The sequence below is a fragment of the Ostrea edulis genome, chromosome 2 (assembly GCF_947568905.1).
Source record: "Ostrea edulis chromosome 2, xbOstEdul1.1, whole genome shotgun sequence".
In the NCBI taxonomy this organism is placed as follows: Eukaryota; Metazoa; Mollusca; class Bivalvia; order Ostreida; family Ostreidae; genus Ostrea; species Ostrea edulis.
In genome coordinates, this window is record NC_079165.1 from 85,335,211 (window position 1) to 85,348,189 (window position 12,979).

The 12,979-nt window shown below is 36.6% G+C and overlaps 1 protein-coding gene across 1 annotated transcript; it reads left to right on the forward strand.

Moving 5' to 3' along the window:
* Positions 1-879: 879 nt before the first annotated feature.
* Positions 880-12,902, forward strand: LOC125678543 (uncharacterized). The gene is made up of 4 exons (XM_048917088.2): positions 880-1,200; positions 2,822-2,918; positions 3,231-3,386; positions 12,230-12,902. Exons 1-4 carry the CDS (start codon positions 904-906, stop codon positions 12,463-12,465), a joined length of 786 nt encoding a protein of 261 aa, XP_048773045.1. The 5' UTR covers positions 880-903; the 3' UTR covers positions 12,466-12,902.
* Positions 12,903-12,979: the final 77 nt, after the last annotated feature.

Below are 12,979 nucleotides of genomic sequence, written 5' to 3' on the forward strand. Positions count from 1 at the left end.
CGTGAAAAGATATTTAAGGACATTGACAACCCGTAAGATTACTTTAGTTTAGTTGTCCAAATAGTTTCCCTATTTTAACAAAACTTCCAACTGTTAGGATATTCGAGAATTTACCGTTTGAGCTACCGCGACATTTGCTTCATAATGAAATATCACTAATTCATATCACAGTAATAAGCGAAGCTTCAACAGAAAAGCTGTTTGAATGTAATCATGAATGCGTTCAACAACTTCTTCACGGAGAAAAAAAAACATTTCCGAACTTATTAAAGCATTAATGCAGGGTGATTTTTTTTCTGTAACGGGCTTCAAAATTATGTTTAACAGTACGTGAGGCCCCCCCCCCCCCCTCCCTTCTTTCATTGTATGATGACTAATGTTTTGCCTGGTTTAAGATATATCACAGTCTCAAACTTGGAGAGTGAGTGTTTGGCCGGTTTCTGTTAGACTTGCATACGGTCTATCTGTAATAATTCTGTAACGTATAGCAAAGAAATAGATAAGTTCACTCGTCGGTTCGATTTTAAAATAAATGCATCATATTATAAAGTAATATCTCTCATTAACCCCTGTCGATTTCTTCTTCCTTTGTCGAAATACGAGCTCGACCACACAAGGAGAATGTAGAAAGTGACATATGGAACAAAATAGTTAGAGAACGCAAGTGGTTAGACGTTTTAATGATAAGCTGAATCTTTATTTCATTTTCATTTAATCAATGGTCATCATTATTACCAATGTTGTAAAAATCAATATCATTCAGTTGTTTTTTCTCTCGCTTAACTACATATTCATATTCATGAAGCATTCATATTTAATACCAAATTCTCCACAGTGAGCTGTTCACGATTTCTTTGAAATCGTTGTTGCTAGAAAGACGGAGATTTTCAGCACATACGAAAAATGTTGGGAAAGTTAGAAAATTATTTGATATTTTTAATATCTATTTGGAATGTTAATGCAGTTGGAATTCTTGTACGTAACCAGTATTTAGACATTCCTGCGCTGGCTACTTATGATATTATCGGATTAAAAGGATGTGCTAGACAGTGTATAAAACGGAAGGGACAGTGCGTGTCCTTTAATTACCAGAAAGAGCACCTGTTATGTCATCTACTGGACACCGATTCCAAAGCTGTTCCAGACAAACTGAAAACCAAAGAGGGATATACCTACAGCGAAATAGACACGTGGACAGAAGTAAGTGTAAGTTAACCTAAATAGACATGTGGACAGAAGTGTAAGCTAACCTAAATAGTCATGTGGACAGAAGTAAGTGTAAGCTAACCTAAATAGACACGTGGACAGAAGTAAGTGTAATCTAACCTAAATAGAGACGTGGACAGAAGTAAGTGTAAGCTAACCTAATTAGACACGTGGAAAGAAGTGTAAGCTAACCTAAATAGACATGTGGACAGAAGTAAGTGTAAGCTAACCTAAATAGACAGATTGAGGTAGACAGAGGCACTAAAATTCCCATGGATACGAATTGTGCTCCTTTGTTAGATGACCTGTTTTTATATTATTATGAAAAAGAATTTATTCAAAAACTTCTAAATGCCGAGTGTTTGGAGAAGGAGCAATCACAACCTATTTTAATGTCTTAGGCTTCGAACTTAGATATTGTATTGAAAATAGATATTAACGGCAAGCTAACAACTCAAGTTTATGACAAACGGGATTATTTCAGCTTTTCCATCGTCGACTTCACATTTATATAGCAATATTCCATTATTACCTGCATATGGTGTTTATATCTCTCAACTGATTCAATAAACAAGAGCTTGCAGTGGCGGATTTAGGGGGGGGGAGCAGCCGGCGCCCCCCCCCCTAAAATTTTCAAACTTAAGGTAAATCGTGGTATCTTGTTCAGGAAAATGTTCTAAACAATGTAAGAAGCAATAATTTCTTCCACTCCCGGAGAAATAAATGACAAAATCTATTGATTTCTTGAATTACTTTAATGGGAGAACTTAATTTTTTCCAAAAACCCTTAAAATGTGCGTCATTTGATTAATTTCACCTCATAAAAAATGATAGAAAATAGTACAAAAGACTAAATAGGAGATATATTTCAAGCCCTATAAAATCCAGGAGCTTCCGGGGGCTTCGCCCCTTGGCCCCCACAAAGGCTTCACCCCCAGACCCCCTGTTTCATAAAGTGGCGCCCCCGCAATTCCTGGATCCGCCCCTGGCTTGTTCTCTGTATAATAAGTTTTTAAATCGAGGCAGGATACTGACGATGTTATAAAGGTTTGAACAGTCTTGTTTAAAATCAGTATTTCGCAAATTCTATGGTCGTTATAACGATCTAGTTTGCCAATACAACCTATCATTGGGTCAGATGCTGTCTGATGTGTTTCATCCCGATTGTTAGACCGTTCGTGGCACACTGATTTTGACTACAGATAACTCCATTTACTTGAACAAGATATATGACTCATGTTGGGTGTGGCCGGTCACCAGGGTATGCTTACGCCGCTTAGGTACCTGATCCCACCTCTGGTATATCCAGGAATTCAATTCACATCTACTGTAACCTTTTCATTCAATCTGTACAGATTATATGCGATGTTTAGGATTTCAATTCATATCTATTGTAATCATTCAATTCTTGGTTAATATATTCTTAAGACTGTGTTAGTTTTCTATACTTAAAAGATTATGTTTATTTTGTGTGATTACAAGATTGGGGTTTATATGCATAATCATAAGGGTATATTTACTTTACATGTTTATACGATTATGTTTGCTTTGAATGCTTATAGGATTACAATTCGTTTGTATGGTTAAGGGACTGTTTTTCATTTGTATATTAAAGGATTTGGAGAACATCTGTAAAACTACAACATGTGCAGTTGCTAAAATGTGTTTAGAATTGTCATCCGGGAAGACATCCTGTCAGTTTGACCCCACAGGTAAGCTTGAATTGCAATGTATAACTTCCCATAGGTAACTTTGAATTGTATATTTAACTTCCCATAGGTAACTTTGAATTGTATATTTAACTTCCCACAGGTAACTTTGAATTGTATATTTAACTTCCCATAGGTAACTTTGAATTGTATATTTAACTTCCCACAGGTAACTTTGAATTGTATATTTAACTTCCCACAGGTAACTTTGAATTGTATATTTAACTTCCCACAGGGTAAGCTTGAAGTACAATATTTCACCTCCGATAGATTTAAAACGATTAGTTCTGTTCTCTGGGCATTTTTAATTTACAGGTTGTCCTAAAGGAAAGTTCTTTAATAGTACAGGCTGTCAACTTTGCCCAACAGGTGAATACCAACCGGCGAGTGGTCAGTTTAACTGCTCTGTTTGTCCTGTAGGAGAGGGGTCCACGTGGAAAATGTCAAGTGCGGACAGGACGGTCTGTAAAGGTGAATAATTTTCTTTCGTTTTTCATATTGAATAAACTTTTGATAAAAAAAAGTGTAACTAATGAATTTCCCGTAAATTGTTTTTTTTATTTCCCACAAACTAAGATTCAAGGATAAATGTCGCAACGCTCACAGGAATTTCGGATTCAAAACTGAATTCCCTAGTGTAGCGGCGCTACATGTCCCAATCCAAATGAGAACTTCTGCATCATTGTAAGCACTCGCAAAACAAGAACGTTACTATTGTTAGCTGAAATGTGAGTTAATTAAATAAGACCAAAACAAGTAATAGATTCGATACAAATTAAATCCTGGATTATACTATATCATAATGTTTGACATCTTTTTAAAACATGAATGGAAATACAATCATCAGTAATATTTGTCCATTACCTTTAGACTTGTTGCATAGCGGTGTAACTCAGTAGGTTAGCATGTCGACTGCTGAAGTGTAAATCCAGTAGAGTTTTTAATTTTGTCAGATTACTTTCTACTGAAACTGCATTTTTTGACTAAATGAAGTAAATTTGATAGTATTGTTGTACATATTCTCCATTTTTCATCAACATCAAATTTCTCTGGTGTAGCAGTCCTCCTTAAACCAACGTGCTCCAATATTTCGATCTCAGGAGTGTTCACAATCCTTCTGGTTTTAAAGGATTCATTAAAGGTGAAACCATTTGTCTTACAAGTACAACTTTGATAACAAACGATATCTGCAAGGGGTAGATCCCAGTGGGTTCAGGTTCAGGGTGGTGGAGGGTCAGGGGGCGAATTCTCCTGTCGGCAAACGGATTTTAGGAATATTGAATTCGAAAATCATGTACTCTCTGTACACAATTTTGTCAATTCCACCAATGTCATATTCCACCTGTTGTGAAGCGCAATCATATCATTAAAATACTCTGTTCCTGGCATCTTTGATATACCAATCTTTAATTTTGGCCTGAAACTTTTGAGATTTTACTTGTGCCAATTTGCAAGCGTTGTAAAGTCCCTCGTTGCTATCAGATACAGTGTATAAGGTTAAGAACACCAAACTAGTTTCAGTCATCAGCCACTTTTCTTTCAACGGTCTCAAAGGACCTCTCACTGTATGGCTAAATACTAATTCAAAAGAAATCAATCCCAGAGACTCCTGAGAGTCGTGTAGCAAATAAAACAATGTGAATCCCTTCATCCCACTCTTTATCATACTGATAACAATATGTCTTTATCATAGTTTTAAAGGTTTGTCGAAAGCGCTCAAACACACCCGAGACTCGGGATGATAAGGGTAGACTTATATTGTCTAACACCTAACCCATATCTGACATTTTGAAACAGCCTTGACATAAAATTCGACCCTTGATCTGACTGAATGGCCTTAGGCACTCCTACAAGACTGAAAAACTTGATAAGGTCCTTGACTATGGTCTTCGCCTTTATAATCCTAAGAGGTATATTTTCATGGAATATAGTGGACATACACATGACAGTAAGTAAATACTGGTTCTCTAACCTATACACATGACAGTAAGTAAATACTGGTTCTCTAACCTAGCCTTGGACAAAGGTCCTACAAAACCCATCAACACTTGACTAAATGGTTCTTCAAAATCTGGAAGAGATTGGAGAAGGGCTGATGGAATTTTCTGTTTAGGTTTACCTATCATCTGGCGTACATGACACGACTTACAAAATTCAGAAACATCCTCTCTTAGCTTAGGCCAATACACATTACTCAAAATTCTGTTACAAGTCTTATTGACACCTAAATGACCTGCCACGGGTGTTTCATGAGCTAAACTACGATATATCACTGGGACCACTATCTGGTGAACGATCCGCCATACTTCACCCGGCGGTGCGTCAGGTGGTCGCCATTTTCACATAAGGTGTAGAAGCACTCGCCGACTTTGGCGGCCTCTTCTGGGAGTACCATCTTGTTAAGTTGGAAAAGGGTCCTCATTTTGCTCGGTTAGTAACTGGTCGCGACTGAGGGAATCCTTTTTCTGTTCTAATTGCGAATTGAGACCATAACCGTCACTGGTTTTTAGTGGCGACTCACTGTTATATGACTTTCTGTTTTCATTTAAACTCTCAACAAGTTCAAACAAGAAAGCGTTACTGAGGTCAATTTCATGAGATGACCCAGCCATGTTAAGGGTTGAACTTGATGAGTCTCGATTCTTTTCTCCTGTTCATTGCTCTGATGACAGCACAGGCTGGATAAGTAAGTCGTCGTCTTCATCATCGGACGCGACATTGGAAGTGATTTTCTCACAAACTATGGGATCTGGTACAACTTTGCCACTGTTAAATCATTGCCTAGCAACAAGGAAACGCTTTGATTAAGAAGAGCAGGTCGAACACCAACAATAACTGGTACAGTAATTGAATATTTTATGTAAAGGAACACCAATGACGCCTAGTTCAACACCCTGTAACAGACCTGACCCACTAGAGGAAGTCAGCTCAGATAAAGGTAAACCATTCTCTGACAAACAAGTCTAGGCGGCACCTTTATATCTCAAAATCTGAACAGGTTTAACTTCACTAGAGCCATTGAGTGAAACAAATCCCTGAGACACAAATGTTTCATAATCCTCAATAGAAGTACATATAACAGAACTGGACATTGAACCCTGAACATCAAGAGTGTCAGAATAAAACCAAAACGAAGGCTTTCACATGATTGTGGCTGTGGTTTGTCAAGGTCAATTTTTCTCTTAAAATATTCACTAATCCGATGACGTTTTCTTACAATAAGTACAAGTAGGAAGCGATCCTACACCATGGGGACTTTCAGAGTACACCAACCTTGGATCAGATGTAGAACTACTGTGGGATGGAGACGGATCAGACGTAGAACTACTGTGGGATGGAGACGGATCAGACGTAGAACTACTGTGGGATGGAGACGGGGGACGTGAGGAAAGGGACTGAAACTCTGAAGCACTCTTTTTATCTAGGTCTGAATGGTTTGATAAACACCTAGTTTGAGATTTTGTCAAAACTTCTTATGAATGAGAGTGTAAGTATTTCTAATGACTGTGGCTTCCTCAAGAGTTCTCACATCATTATCTTCTAAATGTGTTCCCAAATCCTGATGAACACACTCATTAAACTCTTCAACTAGGATGATTTGACGAAAGTTTCTAAAATTTTCAAAAATTCTATTAGATCTCAACCATTCATCATATACATCTCCTTTTCGCTTGCGAATTCAACATGTGTGATTGTAAAATTTGTAGTTCATTTTATTTCCTTCTGCAAATCATTGAAAATATAAGCGAAGAAAAATGTTGTTAAACTGTACACCATTATCTAGCACCCAGTGTAATCTCGGTGTTCTGGACCGGGACAGGGGAACATAGCTCACTGCTATCTTCAATAAGAAAGAAGGTTTTGTTTCGTTTGTTAATCTTTTTCTGGTTTTTACCTTTTCGTTTACTTAATTAATCATTTTTGCTTCTATGTATAATCATTTTTGATATCTCTGTTCAAAGAGGTTTGTTATTTCAAACACCTTCAGTCAAAATGTCTTTCTTTAAAATCATAATTCCTTTTTCAAAGCGTTAATGACTTTGCTGCTCTTTCTTTATTGGTTTCTCTTGTTTTCAATTCGGTATTATCTATGGGTTTACGTTTACATTACATTACATGTAAAATAATGTTTTAGAATAATGATTTTATACATATTTTAACCTTTAAAATGAAAGGCGTAATTTGTCAAGGGATCAATCTAAATATAGTGAAAACACAAACTAAACTCTTATTCATTTCAATTTCTTTAGATTTAGTTTTTCAGAGAGATGCTTATTTGTGTAATCTGCAAGAAACCATACTTTTAGTTTTTCTTGCAGATGTGCGGTTGTGGAGAAGAAAACTTGAAAATTAATCAATTTTCGACAGTTTTTGCCCCAACTGTAAGGCCACGAAAGTACAGAAGTCCTGAAATTTACAATACATGTCCTCATTGTCCCAAAGATGCTTCATATTAAATTTGAAAAGATTTGGAAAGGTGGTTGTCAAGAAGTTAAAGATTTTAACGCACGGCGGAGAACACTGACCTATAGCAATATGTCACCTAGGTGACTCAGGTGACTTAAAACACTCACAATTAACCGAGAAAGATTACACGAAACAGTACTTTCTTAATACTTACTGCATGACGGAAACCTCTATTGAAATTATAATTGCCAAAACAAACCCATCATTTCAGGTACCCAAGAGATTCTTCAGTTCTTAAATTTACAATATGATCCTTTCAGTCATGTCTTATTCAAAGTACGGTTGTACTTCAATCTTAAAACACCAAATTATAACACGGCCGACTTGCCTTTTCAATTTTGAATGAAGTTTAACGAAGGTTTCATAAAAAGCAATTACCTTTCAGTCATGTGGGAATACGACTTCATTGGATGCATTTACGTAGCTAATATTTTAAATAAATGAAATTGTTTACCTGTACCATATAGATAGGGTAACGCCTTGCAGGGACTTTATTCAGTCAAATATGACAGTGGGTCGCTTAATAGGCATTGGATTCAGTTTTTCTGTAGATAACCGGGGCTGGAGTGTGTCTGTGCTTATCATATTCTATTGACATTATCTGAATCAATTCAACAAATTGTGGTTTGCATCTTATTTACAAGTAAAAGCAAGCGCCCTTTCATTGGCGTTTAATACATGGTGAAGAAAACGAGACTTGGAATTTGTATTGAGATATGCGAGGGATGGCGTTATCTATATGTACGAGTGAAACATAAAACGGGAGAAGGGAATTCCCCTAGAGTCACTACTAATAAAAACCTTAGATATTTGAGATGGGACCGCTTACAATATCTCGAAATATATTTGCAAATCGTGAATTTTTGTAACTTCTATTTCAACATTAATGTGGTAATGAGATTATTTACAAGAAAGGCAATTAAGTTAAATCTACTGAAACTGTCCTGGGTTTGTTTTTTAGCATATAATAAATCTTCTTTCGTTATATTAATAATATATTGAGTCAGACCACATCTCGAAACAAAAGTTAGAAACTGATAAGTCCCCGTCGGACAAACATCTATATAAATACGAAAAATAAGGAATTCCTATTAAGTGATACTTTTAGAGGTTATTACGAAAATATATGTATCCCGTGGGGATCCAGGTTAGAATAGGTACTCAGTATCCCCTTGCTTGTAGTAAGAGGCGACTGAATGGGGGTGGTCCTTAGGATGAGACTGTAAAACCGAGGTCCCGTGTAACAGCAAGTGTGGCACGATAAAGATCCCTCCCTGCTCAAAGGCCATAAGCGCCGAGCATAGGCCTAAATTTTGCAGCCCTTCACCGGCAATGGTCTCCATATGAGTGAAATATTCTCGAGCGGGACATTAAACAATATTCAATCAATCAATCATGTACTAATGAAAGGTATTCACTCACGACTGTTAAATCAATTTCAGTTTATGGACCCATTAAACAAACATTGAACTTCATTCAATATTGATACGTTCGTAAGGCTGTATTGTGTTTGTTGAATAGAAACAACGATAACTTCTTTGGTGAAACACGTCGATACTGTATGTCTGTTCGTGTGAACTCTTATTATCTGAAAGAAAACACACAGAAAGTACGCTGTTCAAATAATATCTTCATTTGTCCAACTGTTTTGATCAGACAAACTCAATAAGGATATCATTTTCAAACAATTTTACAAATCTTTATACTTAATTTTAGTAGCAACGACCCCAAACATAAAAAAATTGATTACCGCCACACTCAACATTTTTTCAGTTATCTGGTGGCGCCCAGTTTTTATTGGTGGAAGAGCTAGAGAACCCAGATACAATGTACCTGGGAAGAGACCACCGACCTTCCGAAAGTAAACTGGGAAACTTTCTCACTTACCAGCGCGAGCGGGATTCGAACCCGCGCCGACAGAGGTGAGAGGCCGTGTGATTTTGAGCGCGATGCTCTAACCTCTCGGCCATGGAGTCCCTAAAGGCAGCATAAAACAAAATATTTTATTTAAAAAGATCTCAACTGCTGTTGCAGTTTCAACATTCACATTAAGTATACCACACTACACCGAATTGAACTTAATTACTAAGTATAAGATGTACATCGACTACACGTGCACCGGCTGTACACCGGTGTAGGCAAATCAAGTGCGCCCATATTTTCCTAGGAATTCAGTAAGTCTGTAGGATAAGTAGTATTTAAATTATTCTACATCTAATCTTTACTATCTATAGAAAACAAACAAAAAAGTGTAATAAAGATAGCACAGCGAATTCATCAAACGACCAAGCACATCAAAACGTGACAAAATGGTTTCTATGGATTGATCTTCGATATGTTACAGGTCGATTAAAGACAAGACTTTTCGATATCATAGACAGTTGCTTCTTTGACAAAAATGGAAAAGGGAAATATTCATACCTATTGACCAGTCATTCGAATATTCCTTTGTTAAACACCACTCTCATTGCACGCACTAGTACTTTGAAATAAAAATATACTGGACTTCCTCATTGACAATATCTTCGTAGTCTTTCGTGTTCAGGTCTTGTTGGAATTCCCATGGGCACAAATTGTGTTCCTTTGTTAGCTGACCTATTTTATATTATTATGAAGCAGAGTTTGTTCAAAAGCTTCTACATGAAAAGAAAAACATCTTAATGTGGCCTTCATCTCGACATTTAAATATATCGACGTTTTATCTAGTAAAAATATATATTCCTGTGAACTCGAAATCAAACACAACACGGAGTCCTCCACTTCTGCTTCGTACTGAGATATATTATTGACTATCAACTCAATTTTATAATAAACGGGATGATTTTAGCATCTCCATTGTCAACTTAAAATAGTTACGTAGCAATATTCCATTATTACCTGCATATGGTGTTTATAACTCAACTGATTCAATACGGAAGATCTTGTTCTGCGTATGATAAGTTTTTGAATTGAGGCAGGCTATTGAGAAACAAGTTGATGTTACAGGGATTCCAACAGTCTCGTTTAAAGTCAGTATTTCGCAAATCATATGGTCGTCCAGTTTGCAAATACAACCTATCATAGGGTCAAATGCTATATGACTTGTTTCATACCGATTGCTAGGTCGTTTTTGCCACACTGATTTTGACTACGGACTTCTCCGTTTACCTTAAGATGTAGGGATCACGGAGGGTGTTACCGGTCGACAGGGGATGCTTATTCCTGATCCTACGTCTGGTATATCCAAGGGTCCACTTTTGTCCAACTCTCTGTTTTGTATTCCTTATATAAGGTATGAGATTGATCTCTGTTTTATATTCACTTTTCATCATGCACTTCAGGATCATTTAAGAATTACAATGTACTTGTATTAATTACTAGTTCCTTCAGGGAATGCACTGTACGTATAGATACTGGTTCATTCACGGAATACGTTTTACGTATAAGTACTGGTTCATTCATGGAATGCACTGTACGTGTAAGTACTGGTTCATTCAGGGAATGCACTGTACGTGTAGAAACTGTTCATTCAGGGAATGGCTTCAAATGCACTGTACGTATAAGTACTGGTTCATTCAGGGAATACATTGTACGTATAAGTACTGGTTCGTTCAGGGAATACACTGTACATGTAAGTTCTGGGACATTTTACATGAACACTAAAATATAATTTGGTCATGTACATCCTGTAAAAATTAACAATTTCACAATTATTTCCTGTCCATATTTAAAGAAAATACATTTACTCTTATTTGTAAGAATGAAGCATCTCTATGTTATGTAGGACAACAAATGCCTAACATTATTTACCATTATCACCCATGTAAATACATAACATTATTTACCATTATCTTTACGATCTATATAACACTACTTTGTTCACCCATGTAAATACATAACATTATTTACCATTATCTTTACGATCTATATAACGCTACTTTGTTCATCCATGTAAATACATAGGCAAATCTTGAAAATTAATCGCAGAGTTCGACAGGTGTACATTATCGTGGTCACATTTAGAATTGGCGTGTACTTTGATAGGATTCTACCTTGTGTATTTTGGGGCCATATTTGTCCCCTATAAACAAAAATATTCCTTTGGTCAATTTTCTATGTAGAAGTTGATTTCCTGGCTGTGAAATGTGGTTGGTCATTCTATAGCACGACATCAGAACTCCCGGATAAGAACAGCTGTCAGGGTTTTAGGGCATTGTTTGAAAATAACGAGTTTTACTTTGGGTAATCTATGAAAAAATATGACGAAAGAATCAAGTTCATTTCCTGCACAAAAGAAATAAATGTGACGATATATTTTCTTGAATTCAACAAAAAGACTTCGTGTCAATGTAATTTTCATTTATCGTTTTAAGGAATGGTACACTTGTACAGCAATGATTTGTGAAAATCAATATTTCAGAGAAATATCAGTCAGGCTAGAAATAGATTATGTTGAGAATACTAGTAAGTATATAAATAACATAATGAAAAGGTGGGAAAAGGAACAGTAATCAATTTCATAATTCCTATACAGACAAAATTTAAGAGTATGGCAAACACACCTGTAGTGGGACCAGGTGCCCAGAAGGGGAATGCGTCCCCTGTTGATCGGTTACACCCACCGTAGGCCCAATATTTCAATACGGTAAACGGAGTAATTTGTAGTCAAAACTAGTATTAAAGAACGGCCAAACAATTGGTTAATTTAAGATTTATGTCCAACTCAAGCACGGTCTGAGGCTTAAGTACCCTTTGTGTTAGGAGCCCCTGGTCTCCGATCAATGGGTTTGAACCTGGCCCTGAGGTGGAAGGCTAATTAAAGGAACTGTGTGTATTTTCATGCTTTGAATTTAATTCAACATTTGCAGGTTGTTGGTATGGAATCGGAACATACACAGAGGGGGATAATCCCAACCAGATCTCGTCACATACTGTAGCTGATCGTAATGAATGCTTCAGCCTCTGTCACGCAAACCCCAGCTGTCTGGCAGTGAAGTCCACGCAGTCCAATACCAAGTGTGCAATCTTCTCCACCAAGACTTGGAAATATGGTTACGTCCGTGACTCAGTGGTTCTCCTTGTTCGTGGTCACTGCAGACCTTGAAGTGTTTATAAACAACATCATAAAGGAAGAAAGGAGGAATTCGTGAACGTTTGCTTTATTACATTATTTATTTTTATTTTAGTTAATGTAGAAATAAGTGCATAATATTTAAAGAAATTGTGGCGAATCCACCCAAAGCAGTCGTAAACGGTATTTAAGATTTGAAATGGACGCATGATAACATTTACAATGCGTGTTGTGCCCATATTGTATAGAGTAGTAGTAAAATGTACTCTTATAGGGGTTTGCTTCTCCCGCAGAAGACCAATCAGAAATACATTGAGCTCTTCTTTTATGAAACATTACTTCAACAGGTCCTTTTTGTTGGTATTTTGGGTTCAAGTAGCATCCTTTACAATAGAATATCATTATGTCTTTTTTGTCTAATGCGTGTTGAGTTTATAGTTTGTGAATTAGTAATAAAATGTACTCTTTTAGGGGCTGTTTCTTTCGCAGAGGACCAATCAGAAATGCATTGTTTTCTGTTATGAAAGCGTACTTCACAAGGTCCTGT